At 49.9% G+C, this 14,879-nt stretch overlaps 1 protein-coding gene across 17 annotated transcripts in view; it reads right to left on the bottom strand.

The window, feature by feature from the left end:
* Positions 1-3,918: 3,918 nt before the first annotated feature.
* The window catches only part of Cit (citron rho-interacting serine/threonine kinase), a 176,924-nt gene continuing 165,963 nt past the window's right edge, over positions 3,919-14,879 (bottom strand). For 12 of the 17 annotated variants that reach the window (XM_075981753.1, XM_075981832.1, XM_075981772.1 and 9 more), the window contains 4 exons: positions 13,970-14,048; positions 13,687-13,866; positions 7,641-7,950; positions 3,919-6,355 (listed from right to left, as the gene is read on the bottom strand). In XM_075981753.1, the coding sequence (XP_075837868.1) occupies positions 6,332-6,355; positions 7,641-7,950; positions 13,687-13,866; positions 13,970-14,048 (593 nt within the window). In that variant the 3' untranslated portion in view covers positions 3,919-6,331. The remainder of the gene's footprint in view (positions 6,356-7,640; positions 7,951-13,686; positions 13,867-13,969; positions 14,049-14,879) is intronic. The other 5 variants (XM_075981762.1, XM_075981788.1, XM_075981812.1 and 2 more) reach the window with 1 other exon arrangement.

Genomic DNA, 14,879 nt, shown 5'->3' with positions numbered 1-14,879 from the left:
TTCTCAAAGAGCAAAAGAAAGTCCACTGTATTCCAGAAGATGCCCAGAGACCCCAGACCCAGAAGCTAAAGGCAATAGTGTAAATTACTTCCAAGAAACGGAAAAGGAACAGCTGTGTGGCCAACCCACAGAAGTACAGCTACCTGTCTGGTTGTGTTCTGTGACCCAGGTTACAGTTTCTTTGTCAGCTACTGTTCTCTATAGATGAGGACAGGCTCCATGGTTATTTCAAATTGCTTTTTAGTGAAGATGTATTTCCTTTGTCTGAAAACGTAAACACAAATTACAGAGACAAAGATAAGGCCTGGAAAATCATTAAAATGTAAGGGTATTGCTGAATCAAAATGTAAGTGGTTTCTCAGTATCCTCTGGTGACTGGTTCTTTCTCGGCTCCCATTATGAAAATCTCCAGACACTCAAGTCACAGATAAAATGGTATAGTATTTCCATATAAGCTACACGCATCTTCCTGTGTGCTTAATAAAGTGCAAACTTGTTATAACTAAGCTGTATTGTTTGGGGAATGATAAAATCTGAAGTAAATCTTAGGAAACAACTTTAGTTTGGAGGCCCTGTGTAACATCTTTCTAGGCAGTCAACCTCAATCATATATGAAGACACCATATCCAGAGGACCCAGGCAAGGCCACTTCCTTTCCTTGTCTCTACTTGTGGTAGATGTGAGGGCAGTTGACAGTGCTTTACGACTAGGTTACCAGCCTGGCATGTCAGTCTTGAGCTCTTCACCCCGTAGCAGATGTAGCTTCTAGGGATGTCCTCTCCCTGGAAAACGAAGGGTGAACTAAGCAAGATGACACCTGGACCCCCTTATGTCACACTGGGAGCCACAAAACAAGTGAGTTGTGTCCACAAACAGGAGGTCAGGGCACCAGACAAGGAAATTACAAAGTAACATCAGCTCCTTAGGAAGTCCCAGACATCCATGACTGAGGTCCGAGACCAGGGCATTTCAGAGAACAAGGTTCCTTGAACATGAACCCAAGTTCACTTTCAAGCTTACACTGAATTCTGGTGGTTCATTCACCATGGTCTGACTAGGTCCCATCTAAAGCTCAGTTGTAGGTGCTGTTTAAGAAGTTGTTAGGTCATGAGCCCCCTGCCCAGCCCTCATGAGGGAAGCTTTACCACAGGACTTCATGTCTTCTGCCATGTGAGGACAAAGCCCTCTGCCCCCATGGAGAAGTTCAGAAGCAAAAGGTTCATCTTGGAAGTCTACCGCAGCCCTGGCCAGGCAATCACACCCATAGCACCTTGTCTCAGATTTCCCAGAAGTGCACAGAATAAATGTGTTCTTTGTAAATTACACCGTCTCAGTTGCGGTTTCCAGTAGCAACACTACACAAAAGCATCCACCCGTGCTAACGGTCTGAACCGTGTTGTGAAGCCCTACACAAAAGTATCTGGTGGCTGGAGAGATGGCTCAGAGGTAAAGAACACTGGCTACTCTTCCAGAGGTCCTGAGTTCAATTCCCAGCAACCACATGGTGGCTCACAACCATCTGTAATAAGATCTGGTGCTCTCTTCTGTACTGTAGGTAAGATACATGCAGGAAGAACCCTGTATACATAAAAATAAACATCTTCTTTTAAAAATAAATAAATAAATAAATAAATAAATAAATAAATAAATAAATAAATAAAAGCATCCACCCGTGCTAACGGTCTGAACCGTGTTGTGAAGCCCTACACAAGCATCCGCCCATGTTAACAGTCTGAACTGTGTTGTGAAGACCCAAGTCTGGGTCCTGCTTCCAATGAGTCTGCAACACTTGTACCCAGCAGGTTAATGGACAAACAGAAACTTGAGCCTTCTGCCTCTGAGCCTTCGATCTTGAGGAGAAAGCAAGGAAATCATGACTATGTCTGTATTTCTTGTAAAGCCATCATCATCCCAGTTAATTGTAGGGATCATCCAGTCTTCCTGAGAGCTCTGAGTCCGAACCTTGGAGGGGATCCTACAAGCTGGAGCCTGGTCTGTGGGACCCCGCAACTGTCTCTGGAGTCCACATCAATAGCGCCCCCACTCCCCAGGAATTCACCTCTCTGTCCCATCTGGAAATGCCACAGCTAGGGAGACAGGAGACAGCTCCAGGTGCACAGCCCAGTCAATTGCCCTTTCCCCATTTTGTGGCTCAGTGAGGGAGCCTGAGACATGTGCAGTAGCAGTCACTTTCAAAGTCCTTTCTTCCACCTCTAATAACCCCTCTGGGCAAACAGCTCTATTACTCATTGACAGACCCAAGGGGAAGCCGCCATTGCTGTACTGTATTTCCACCCACGGCCCCCTCAACTTCAAGGAAACAGGTCCAACATTCGATGGTTTCTGACAGAATAAGCAACACCTAAGCCAGCAAGTAGGATCTGATCAGAACTGCCTCTGACTGGAAAGCCAGAACAGAGGCTCAGACTTCCTGTTGCTGGTGTAGCTATGGGGGACGAAGGCTCTCTGGGAATTATAGGGCATTCATAGCACTTCCCGACGCTCTCCCCATTGGATATCACTCAGAACCCATACCTGTGGTGACCAAATCTAACTCTGTCACCTAGAATCGCTGTCAGTAGCAATCTGTAGGGTCTTGGCTGAGAACCACTGTAAGGAGACAATGCAGTTATGGTGGAAGCTGAGCTGCCCCACCCCTGCAGGGCCAGCCCCACCCCCACTCCACTCCACCCCTTTTGTCTTTCGAGACAAGGTTTCTCTGTGTAGCTCTGGCTGTCCTGGGACTCACTCTGTAGACCAGGCTTGGCCTCAAACTCAGAGATCCACCTGCCTCTGCCTCCTGAGTGCTGGGATTAAAGGCGTGCGCCACCATACCCTGCAGCCTCATCTCTTGATGTGGGTCTTCATAAGTGTTCTGAACTAACCTTTGGCAAAAAGGTCCTTTTCTGCAGACTAGCTATTCAGCTCTTAATTAAATAGACTATCTCTTTCGCTTTGGCCCCAGGAACCCAAAGTTCATAGTCATGAAACTGGTATGAAGTCAATGTCTTGAGTTTGGTGAGAATTAAGTTGTCAAGGGCTGGGCCTCACTTTATAGTGTGACTGAGTGATTTCATAGTTGTTTCGTAGGGTAGTCCCTTCAGGTCTAAAAGATCTCTGAGCAAGTTCCTTTTGGAATCAAACCATTTGCTTATCTTTGGGGGCAGTCCTTGGCTGCCAAGAACCTTAAGCTAGTAACTGAAATGGTAGCTGGTAGCTCCCTGGCATCTTTCTGTTTGTTCTGTGGAAGAGTTGCAACATCTCACTTCCTCCTTTGTGAGTCACTGTCTTTCTCCCAATCACAAGGAACACAGCCTCTGTAGCTCCCATCAAAAGCCTGTTAGATTTGACCCTCAAAGTCAGCTTTTAACTACATCTAATTACCGTGTTGTATTTTAATCAGAGATTAAAAGCAACAGGCATTGTGGGGGGGGGGAGAAAAAATCTTTTTCTGGACCAGTCCAGTTTACATAAACTACAACGTAGTGGAGAGCGTTTACCTTGCAAACAGTAACCGTCTAGTCAGAGCCAGAAGCATTCAGCCCCCTTTACCCGAGCTCCCGCTGAAGACAAGGGCAGGATTAAGTTCACGGTGGCCACAGCGTAATGGGATAAGGAAGATGCTGTGCTGACCTGTTTTCCTGGTTAGCTGCCTCACAGCTAATATGTTCTAGACTAATCCTAGCCTAGGCGGCAGTTGAAGCTGCTTTCCAGTTCCCTGTCCTAGAAAACGACTTTAATAACAAGCACCTGGTTCACAGAAGCCCTCACCAAACCAAGTGTTCCCCGACTCTTAATCCCAAGATCAGAATCTGATTCTCGCCACCCAGCGGCACCCAGAACGATCCTCCCTCAGAGCAGAGGTGCTGTGCCAGTGAGCCTGTGCTCTGACGAGAGACCATGCCAAGGGAGCGGACATTTTGAGATCATTGCTTTATTTCACTATTGTTCAACAGCAAAGTTCATTCCTCTCAAGGTGGATCTGGAATTGTCCGTGTGTTCTCCTCGTTCGGAATAAAAAAGGTAATGAAGAAAAAGCCTGTACTTTTGGAGACCTAGAATCTTACTGATGCTAAGAAGCTTTTGACTGCGATTTCGGGTTAACGATTATTTCCTGCTGGCATCTCGGTGGTCACACAGAGAGCTCCCCACTCCGGCGGAGATGACTGTCCACAACTACCACCGTTGAAAACAAAAGTAAGTGTTGAAAAATGCACCTTTTACAATAAAAAAGTAGAAACCAATTCAATTTCCTTTTTTTTTGTTACGAATATAAAGTTTCTTGTAAATATGTACAGTCTTCTGAGCTAGTTCTATGTAGCAGGAAGCACTTCACAGATGAGACGCGCAATACACACGGTCAGGGCTCACGGCGCCCATTTCTCGTGGAGGTCCTAAATGAAATGCCAAGACTGAAGACCGGGTATCAGTGACCATTCCAAATACTTGTGGACCAAGAGACAAAAACTTCAGCAAACAGTCAGTCAGATCTGCCCTGGGGGAACGGGGATAGGGAACACAACCCCAAAGATTCCAAGCCACACATAAAACACAGCGGCAGGGCACTGGACATGGAGGGTCACGGGCGTTTCAAACAAGAAAGCACTTAGGTCAGAGACGAGCAGGAAGGAGCCGGCATTTAGGCCAGGTTGTAATCTGGGAAGTGACATGGACTGTGGACACGGTCACCGGCTGTGGTGGGGACGGGTCTACCTTTCAGCCTACCTAGGAGGTGCCTCAGTTGTGGAGGCACGCCTAAGAATCGTGGAGAATCCAAAGCAGAAGAGGCCTTGTGGGAGATTAAAGGCAGAAGTAAGGCCGCTAGTTAGCTTGCCAACTGCAAAGCCTCTACGTTGGTTCTATCCAGTTGCCAGGAATTCCCACTCTAAAGAGCGTGGAGAGAGACTGGGCAAGCCGCACTGCACCTAAGGGGGGGACTCGCCAGCCCCACAAGGCTGGAAGAGTTGAGCTGCGGCTTCTCTCCAATGTCCTGGTCTTAGGTCCAGCCCTAGGGAAAGGCTCATCTGCGAAGTCACAGTTTCGTGGGGTAGAACTGTGCTGGGTTTTTGTGTGAACACACAGGCATTCTTGAAGTCAGCGGGGAACGAAGGTGGGAGGGGAAACTGAGGGAGAAGTGTGGTTTGCTGAAATCCTTCTCTGGTCGTAAGGCTTGAGCGTTTTGTTTTTCGTTTGTTTGTTCAGTGCTACAGACTGCAGCCTGCTGTGGCCGGTTAGTTGACAAGTATCAGAGGGTCTCGGCTTGGTGGGGCTATGGGATGGCAGCAGTACATTGGCAGAGCAACCCAGGGAGGAGTCAGCCAGGTCAGGGGCAGCGCATGCAGTGATCCGCCATGCAGGGCTCCCAGACAGCTCTCCTCCCCCTTCCAGAGGAGTGAGGAGCAACACGCCAACCCTCAGAACAGGAGGTGGGTGCCCCGGTCCCAGGCCCAACCCCAAGGCCTGTTAATGCTGGGCTTGCAGCAAGTCTATTGCGTGCTTTCCTGGCCAAAGCTACGTGGAAAGCTGGGGAAGCAGGCTGGGGAGATGACGCTGAGGGGTGGGGGAGAGAGTTTGATGAGGTCCCTTGGCCCCAGGTCACTGCCTCCGAGCTGAGGCCGGATCGACCTCCATACATTCTCAGCTGGTGGGAAGGGAAGTTGTCAAGGCCATAAAAGGCAATGAGAACGGTAAACATTTGGCTACGATGTCACCCTGCGTCCAACAGGGCCATCTATGAGACTGGACCAGAACAAGAATGAAGCTACATGAACACGGGAGGTTAGCCGACCAACGGGGAGTCTTCTATGCTACGTTTCAGTGGCAAAGACCTGATGGTGTGATCTAGCTAAAAACGACTACAACAGGAAATACGTCGCTATCCAAATCTACTAAGAATTCTGTTGTCTTAAAAAAAAAGAAAGAAAGAAAAAAGAAAAGAAAAAAAACACTAAAAAGCAAAGAAAAACCAAGCAACCCGAGGATCTCGGAGTAGCGGGTAGACTCCAGCCACAGTCCGGGTTGGCGTCCTTTGATGAACGGGTACAGGCTGGAGCTAAATACAAAAGTCTCTGAATGAGTGAGAGAGTAACAAAGTGCAAAGAGGATGACTGCAGGAAGGTGCCCCGGGGTGGGGCACCGAGTGCCAGCAGCGCCTACGAGCCTTGGCTATCTGCACCCCTTGTAGGTGGGGGTATCCGTGCCAAGGACAGTCTGGACCCAGCTGTGCTGAATGCGGGTCGAGTGGACGGGCGCTGGGGTCCCCTGCGGCAGAGACCCAGGGTGTGGTGTGGTCCTGCAGACTGAATGAGGAGGTGGTTTTTCTGGTTGAGACTTATACTGAAGACTGGTCCCAGACCTAGGAGCAAAACAAACAGGAGAGGTTTTAGCATCCAAGGCCACAACTGTTGACTCTCTGTGTGAGGCCAGTGTTACTTAATGGTATCTGTCCTGTCCCACCAGCGGTGGGCGGTGGTGCCAACTTAACAGAGCCAGCCCTCAAGGCATGGGGTCAGGCAGGAAACAGTTACTGAAAAAAAAAAAAAAACCAACCAGACTGAATTTGCACAGTTGCATGCACACATATGCACAATAAATTTCAATGGGAAAACATTTACGTTGCTTCTCTTCTTTCTCTACCGGAAGTCCTGACCGTGTGCTGTAGCAGCATCAGCAGGACAGTGACACTCAGAAAATCATCCTCAGCGGACAGGAAGGTAGTACCTCTAGCTAGAGTGGGCTCTAGAAACTGGACAGTCCACCAGGAAGGATGGACCCCCAGGACCCGTGTGCACACTCATGATCTCCACCTACTGATTCAGACACTATCCTAAACATCACCCGGTACCACTTCGAGATCTCCACCTACTGATTCAGACACTATCCTAAACATCACCCGGTACCACTTCGAGATCTCCACCTACTGATTCAGACACTATCCTAAACATCACCCGGGTACCACTTCGAGATCACCACCTACTGATTCAGACACTATCCTAAACATCACCCGGGTACCACTTCGAGATCACCACCTACTGATTCAGACACTATCCTAAACATCACCCGGTACCACTTCGAGATCTCCACCTACTGATTCAGACACTATCCTAAACATCACCTGGGTACCACTTCGAGATCACCACCTACTGATTCAGACACTATCCTAAACATCACCTGGGTACCACTTCAGATGTTGAAAAAGCTCAAAGTTCTAGAAGGCAAAAGCACAGTTACAAGTTTCTGGAAAACTTACAGAAAAATACCAGTGTCTACAATACATGAGTTTGCCTGCATGTCTGAAAATATCTAGACTGCTATCATTTGTACTTACAGGGGCCACACACACACATATTTGTCTGTGTGCACGGAATAGACCTAGAAGCCACTAGTACTGCCTCTTGGGCAGGGAACAACCCACCCTTTGGTAGCTGTTACATTTTGAGGTGTGCACACCCCCTTCCCCTAATCACACATGTTGTCATTTGTGGTGGAAGTACCTTCAATAAATAGTATAAATAATATTTTCTTAAGCTTTTACTTCCCACAGCCTGAGCCACAGTCATGGAGTCTCACTTTTACAACAGCAGCCAACAGGCAGCTTCTGGCCACAAGAGAGCTGTGCAGCCCTCGGGACACTGCCTCACCTTGTTAACCTGGGACAGTGGGGTCCTCACGGCTCCCGCAGGCAGCCGGCCCCTGCTGCTGTCTTCAAACAGTCTCCCTGGGGACCGCTCTCTCCTCGTGCTGAGCATCCGGCCTGGGGACTTCTCCCGCTCCAGGGGACGGCCTGGGGACTTGTCCCTGCGCAGCTCTGCCCGGCCCTCTCGGTCTCGGTAGCGGTGGGGTGTGCTTGGCTCTCGGGGGTGGCTGGGGCCTTCTGGTGGCGCTGGGCTGGAGGCCACACGTTTGGTGATGTGCTCATTGTATGTTGGTGGGCCTCGCTTGTTGGGACTGCTGGGGGCAATAAGAGAGTCAGGGGTCTGAGAAGCTGTGGCCCCAAAGCTGCAATTCCCTTCCCCTCTAAGTATCTAAGCAAGCTTCTCACTACTGTTCAGGCTGTTTGGTTTAGTTTTGAGACAGGGTCTCCCTATGTAGCTCTGGCTGGCCTAGAACTCATTATAAAGTATGAAGCTCAGGCTGGCTTCAAAGTCATGATCCTCCTGCCTCAGCCCCTGAGGGTTGGGATTAAAAGAAAGCTTAGACCTGAGGACAAGGACAAAAGAAACCCAAGCTTCCAGGTGTGGGTGCCAGTTCTCACCTGCTGCGCACTCGCCTTGTGCCCGCCTCAGCTAGTCCCTCTGCGCTTTGCCTCACTGTCTCCAAACACCACCCAATGGAAACAAGCTTGAGAGAGCAGAGCCCTCGCTGCACAGGGAAGTGCACGGTGGTGGAGAGGCCAGGAGGGGCGAGGTAGCACCCAAGAGAGGTCAGTCTGGAGTCATGATCTCCACACTCGATCATACCAACCGAATAGTTGCCAGAAGTCTCCTGTTAGGAACGGGGCCTCTCATAATGCAGGACTCAGAGGCCCATCAAGGACAGCCTTGAGGAAGACTGTCACCTTCACCATCAGGGGTTGGATCTATAACAGCCTTGTGCCCTGTGCTGGTCACCTCTCCCTCTCCCTGAGGGTGGCTTTCCAAGTTTTTGTGGCACCTGATATAGTTGCTCAGAAGGTCTACAATTTCCACAGGGATGACACTTGATAAAATCAGGAAACCAAGCAGAGCAGACAGAGACAGTCTGGCTAGTTCACCCTGGCTCAGAGATTAACTATTAACAACCTCTGATCTCCCCAATCTACTGAGAACACAAGGCCTTTCCCCCCACTATCCTTGGTGATACTAAAAATTGAAGCCAAGGCCTTGTGCACGCCAGGCACGTAATCCACTACGGAGCTACCCCTCCCCCCCATACTGGGACCTTCGATAGGATCAATCCAATCCTGCCTGGCCTGGATAGATCTGGCTTTCACCAGACCCGTGGCCCTAACTACTGGCTGGAAGAAGGCAGAGCTAACCAGGCCAGCTTACAGAGGTCATCTTGTGGTCAGCTGGCCATGAACAGCTTTATGCCGCCGTGGCCTGGCTTTCCCACGCAGGCTACCTGGCGATTCAGATAAACACTCTGAAGCCAGCCCCACTCACTCCACTTCTCTGTGGTATTAAATGGAAGGGACCTGATGTCTACACCCGGAACTCAAAGTCTCCACACAGCTCGAGCTGCAGAGCTCTGAGAGACAGAAGAGGGGGAGAAATACATTAAGCCTGTGTACAATGGAAGAGAAATTCTGGAATGTGTCCACAGGGGCCCATCATATGGCACAGGAGGGTGCTGTGCCCGGGGACTCAGAGAAGACATTTGGGGCACCGGCTGAGACTAATGAGGGGAGAAAGGGCACTCATCATCTGAGGCCAAGGGGGCAGGCAGTCTTTCATCTCCACATCCATAGCGGCCCAGGAGCAACCGCGTCATTTATGGTTTCGGCAGAGTGACGGTCCCTGCTCTGCTAAACAAACCAGGAAAATGGGACCTGCTGTGAATGCCAGCCAGCCACGCCAGTCAGACACCAACCCACCCAAAGCAGCCAGGAGCGAAAAGACCATTCTAGAAGCAGAACGGTAGTGGAAATCTGACTGGGAGTATGAGTGGGACTTGCTGGCAGCCCCCAGGGAAGCCACACTGCTATTTCACAGCAACTGGGGCCCTTCCGGACAGCAGAACAAGCAGGCCCTCACCGCGGAACCACAAGGGGTCAGGAGCAATGTGCAAGACCACAGAGAAGTCTAACCCAACACGTGGACCCCGTGGACCCCTTTCTGCATGACTTGGAAGTGACACCAAGATTCTAGACACTTTAGGGGTACACGCTGGCCTGGAGTGCACACTGGTCTTACAGCACACCCCTGCAATTAAAATCACACCAACAAAGAAGTAAGGCCACCGGCAAGACACGCTGAGGCTCAGGAAAGTGTGCACTGTGCTCTGTCGCTTCCGCACCAGCGGGGCCAGGACCACATCTCAGAACGGTAGCTCCTATCCGTCAGTAAGAGGCAGCTTGTCCGGCACAGCACAGAACACTGAAGATGTGTCTGTCTTTTACAACATCTAACGTGTCTCGGAACCCTTGGCGTTCACCCACCTAATTACAGGCCCTTGGGGAATAAAGAAAGCGCCCTCAGCATTGCTCTCCAGAGCCCTGGATGGGATGCCTGGCACCTGGCAGGGGATCCTCACAGCTGTGTACAGGTAGAACTGTCCAGAGAAGTAAAACCATAGGTCAATGAAATAGTCCCCTGGGCTGACTCTCAGAGTTTGTGGGCCAACATCTCCAGCTTCTTCTTCTTCTTTTTTTTTTTTTTTCCTGTGAAACAGTCCTGGCTGTCCTGACACTCGCTTTGTAAATCAGGCTGGCCTCGAACTCCCAGAGATCAGCTTGCTTCTGTTTCCTGAGTGCTGGGATTAAAGGTATGTGCCACCACTTCCCGGCAATCTCCAGCTTCTTATGCATGATGTAGCTCTGGCTCCTAGTCTTCTGGGCCAAAGTGAGGCAACTTCTATGCCCAGCTGATGGAGCTACAAGTGGGTCCAGCCCAGGAAGGCAGACTCAGTAGCCCACAGATTCCTTGATTTTCAAAGGGTTGGAAGTTCCAGTAGCAGACTGGAAGCCCAGAGAGCTGCTGATGTTTATGACAAGAGCATTTTTTTTTTTTGGTTTTTTCGAGACAGGGTTTCTCTGTGGCTTTGGAGCCTGTCCTGGAACTAGCTCTGTAGACCAGGCTGGTCTCGAACTCACAGAGATCCGCCTGCCTCTGCCTCCCGAGTGCTGGGATTAAAGGCGTGCGCCACCACCGCCCGGCTGACAAGAACATTTTTTTAAAATTTATTTTTATTTTATTTGCATTGGTATTTTGCTATATTACATGTATGTCCTTGTGAGGATGTCAGATCTTGGAGTTACAGACAGTTGTGAGCTGCCATGTGGTTGCTAGGACTTGAACCCAGGTCCTCTGGAAGAGCAGTCAGCGCTCTTAACCACTGAGCTATCTCTCCAGCCCCATGACAAAGAGCATTTAAATAAATAAGCAGAACAACAGCTAAGCAGGAGAGGAGGAGAAGCCGCTCCCTGCACTGCCCCGGAGTCATTGCTAAGACACCAAGGGGCAGGTGTGCACCAACACACAGCCCCTTCCGTCAGGAGGGAAGGAAGCTAGAATGGAAGACTGAAAACCTCTGAGGTCCTACTTCTCCATGAGCGCGAAGAGCAGCCACACAAAGACTGGCAAAACCAACCTCACACGACTCAGAACCAAACTGGGTCATTTGCCACCTCAGATTTTCCATCAAGTCCTGGATTGACTAAAACCACACTGACCAAACCTGGGGTCAAGGGTGGCTCCGTGGCCAGAATGCCAGGCCCAGGGTTCAATTCCCAGACCTGCCAAGAAAGCACACATGTGTACACACTCAAGCATGCTGACCTAGCACATTGCGAAACTGGCTTGCAGCAATCCAACAGTATGTTTGCAAGACAACTGAACTCGGCATGGCTCGGGGACAATCCAGCATGCTCTGTGCCCGTGGCCCGCTCCAGATCCACAGTAGAGTGGAAGCCAGCGGGCTTGTAGCCAAACAGCCACTGCGAAGATTCTGCAGTCAGGCAATGTCTGAAGTGACCCCAAAGCCCGTTTCCAGAAAAGGATCAATATCTGGCCTGAAACGACCCACAGGCACTCAGAACTCTGTGCTGGAGTGGGCCTGGGGCTCCAGCGTGAGGAAGGACCCTGCTGGGCCGTTTAACAGGAGCCCTCGCTGGAAGTGGAAAGTGCCTGCCGCAGTCACTGAAGCAGAGGAAGACAAACTTCCTTTGGGGGTGATAAAAATGTCCTAAACTTAGATGCTGGTAGAGACTGGATACATCTCCAAAGATGTTAGGCTTTAAAGGGCCACTCTAGCAGTTATCTCATTAGAGAACCCAGCGGGACCTAGACTGTTTGAGGGTTACTTCCCACCCCCTGGAGCTGGAGTTACAGGAAACTGTGAGCCCCCAATGTGGGTGCTGGGAACACAATGTGAGTTCTCTGTGACCACGGAGGAGGCTCTAGTCCTCACTGTGAGATATGAAGAGGGCTGGAATGGAATCTGTGCTATCAAGGGGTAGAGGCAGAGTCTTGACAAGTAAGCAGGGTGGACACAGAAGGTATCCACACGTGTGGTTCCGTTTCGTACCACGTGATGCCCTGCACAACCTCAAGACATTGACAGCTGCGCCATTGCTAGATGTGGGCCCTTGACTTCAGAACAGAAGCATGAGCCTTCTTTACACCTAACCCAGCGCCATGTATCCTGTCACAGAACCAGAAAACAAACTAATACGTGGGATTGTTTTTATGGCATAGCAAACATGGGCCTGTGCACATATATATATGCAGAGAGATCTCTAAATAGAAACACAACAAGTTATAAGATTGGTTCCTTCCTGGGTGGTGCTGGAGTGAGGAGGAGAAAGGGAAGAACAAGAAAAGGCTCCCTGAGGGATGAGGCAAGAGGACTGTTTGAACCAGGAGTTCAGGGCAGCGTGGCAATTTCACGGAAGTCAAGGAGGAGGATGGTTAGAGTGGAGAGGTTAAGAGCACTGGCTGATCTTCCAGAGGACCTGGGTTCAAGTCCTAACACCTACACAGTAGGTCACAAATGTCGGTAACTCCAGTTCCAGAGGATCAAACGCCTCCTTCTGGCCTTCCCAGGTACCACACACACACATATGTAGGCAAAAGACTCATATACATAACCTAAAAGTTGAACAAAAAAATTCAAGCTGGGTGTAGTAACACAGCTGGGAGGCAGAGGATGGGTCTCTATGAGTTTGAGGCCAGCCTGATCTATCATGAGTTCCAGGCCAGCCAAGGCTACACAGTAAGACCTTGTCTCAAAAAAATAAATACATAAATATTTAATTTTTCTTAAACACAAGAAAGAAAAGGAACCCAGGAGACTGTACTACTTTATACTTTTTGTGTTCTTTGAGTCCTATACCCTGGGTTAGATTACCAACACAAAAATAAATAAAAATTTAAAATAAAAAATTTAAACTCTAGTCAGGTGGTAGTGGCACACGCTTTTAATCCCAGCACTCAGGAGGATCTCTGTGAGTTCGAGGTCAGCTTGGTCTATAAAGCAAGTTCCAGGGCAGGCTCCAAAGCTACAGAGAAACCCTGTCTCGAAAAACAAAACAAAACAAAAAAAAGTTCTCAGGCTCCACAGAAGCCTTGAGGGGCTAGGAAGCCACGGCCCCTTATATGTCCTGCCTCCCTGCCCTCCTGATGTCATTCCCTTGCTGTTTCTTTGGGGAAGTCCATCCTGGTCCCAAGTCTAGGCTGCAGGCCCATCAGGACTAGAACTCGGGTTCTAGTTGCCCCGCTACCGCACTGGGCTGGAGCAGCATGAAGGAGGGGCCACACATCTCTGTGGGGCTCAGCAGCTAGCATGACAGAGACACACACACCAAAGCAACAGAGTCTAAGTTGTGAACTGTTCTCAGCAGAGTCACTGAAGACACCCTGGCGCGACGTCAGGAGTCCCCTGCCGCTGTGACCGGGGAGTCCTTCACAATACCTGAGATGCTTAGGAGCTAAAGTGTGGTTGATGTCCCCCCTGCTCTTCACTGTCTTGGGGAGGGAGGCTCAGTACCTGCGGGAGGTGGAGGGCACCCGGTGCTGGTCAGTGCCGGTCTCCTTCACCAGGTTCCCCTTGCAGCATATGACTCTCAACTTGTCCTGGTAAGAGGAGGCCAGGTAAATGGCGCCCGAGGAAATTGCAGGGCCCAGGTAGCGTGGGTTTGGGATTTCCAGATATGCTCGGGCAGGGGTCCTGCAGGGTTACAGGAGAGGAGATATCATTACTGTTTACCTCCATCGCTGCATGGCATTCCTGCCTCTAAACCTGTCCTCAGAGCATGGAGGAAAATGCTTACCCTAGGGAGGAACGTGCCTGGATCTCAATTACTTCCAGTGAGTTGAAGTGAGTCACAAACAGATAAGGTTCTCTGTAGGCTGCAGGGTCACCATGGAGGAGGAGCGTGAGGAAAAAACAAAACAAAACAAAAACAAAGATGGGGGAGGGAGGATAGAAGAAGGAAAATCAAGACTTTCAAAAAGACCAGTGGCCGGGAAGCCGGTACCCCACGACTACTTCCCCACACGGCATAATCGCAGGGGCTTGGTTCATTCAGTGCCAAGCCACAGCGTCAGGAATAACTCTATCCCAGGAGTTAGTCAGGTAAATTATAGTGCCCCTAGGAAGCTCTGCCCAAGGTAAGAGACACAGCAGAAAGGCCTGCACCTACAACAGTGTACTGCCCAACCAAGGCAACTTCAGGATACAGGAGCGCGCCACTCAGGACGGGGAGACGTCTATTGGATGCCTGTATTTGATAAAACATTGGGAAGACGATAAACTCATCCAAGTTCTTCCCTTTGGGGCAACGAGATGGAGACAATAGAGATGGATACACGGGTGAGATGTCTCCTGTGGAGCTGTTTACACCATTACTCGGTAAGATTTTAAAGATCTTGCCCTCCCCAAATATGAATGTTTTGCCTGCATGTATGTCTGTGCATGATGTTCTCAGAGGCCAGTAGAGGGCGTCAGGTCCCCTGGAACTAGAGTTACAGACAATTATAAGCCACCATGTGGGTGCTGGAACTCAATCCAGGGACCTCTGGAAGAGCAGACAGTGCTCTTAACTGCTGAGCCATCTCTCAAGCCCCTCCAACTTTATAAGATAGGTATTTAGATTTTGCTGTGGGTTTTTGTCATTGTTATTATTTGTCTCATTTTGTAGAGTTTCCCTATGTAGCCCAGGCTGGCCTTGAACTCCAGAC

Source organism: Microtus pennsylvanicus, chromosome 1 (assembly GCF_037038515.1).
Source record: "Microtus pennsylvanicus isolate mMicPen1 chromosome 1, mMicPen1.hap1, whole genome shotgun sequence".
In the NCBI taxonomy this organism is placed as follows: Eukaryota; Metazoa; Chordata; class Mammalia; order Rodentia; family Cricetidae; genus Microtus; species Microtus pennsylvanicus.
Note: the sequence above shows the minus strand (reverse complement) of the source record. Positions and strands in the feature narration are given on the sequence as shown.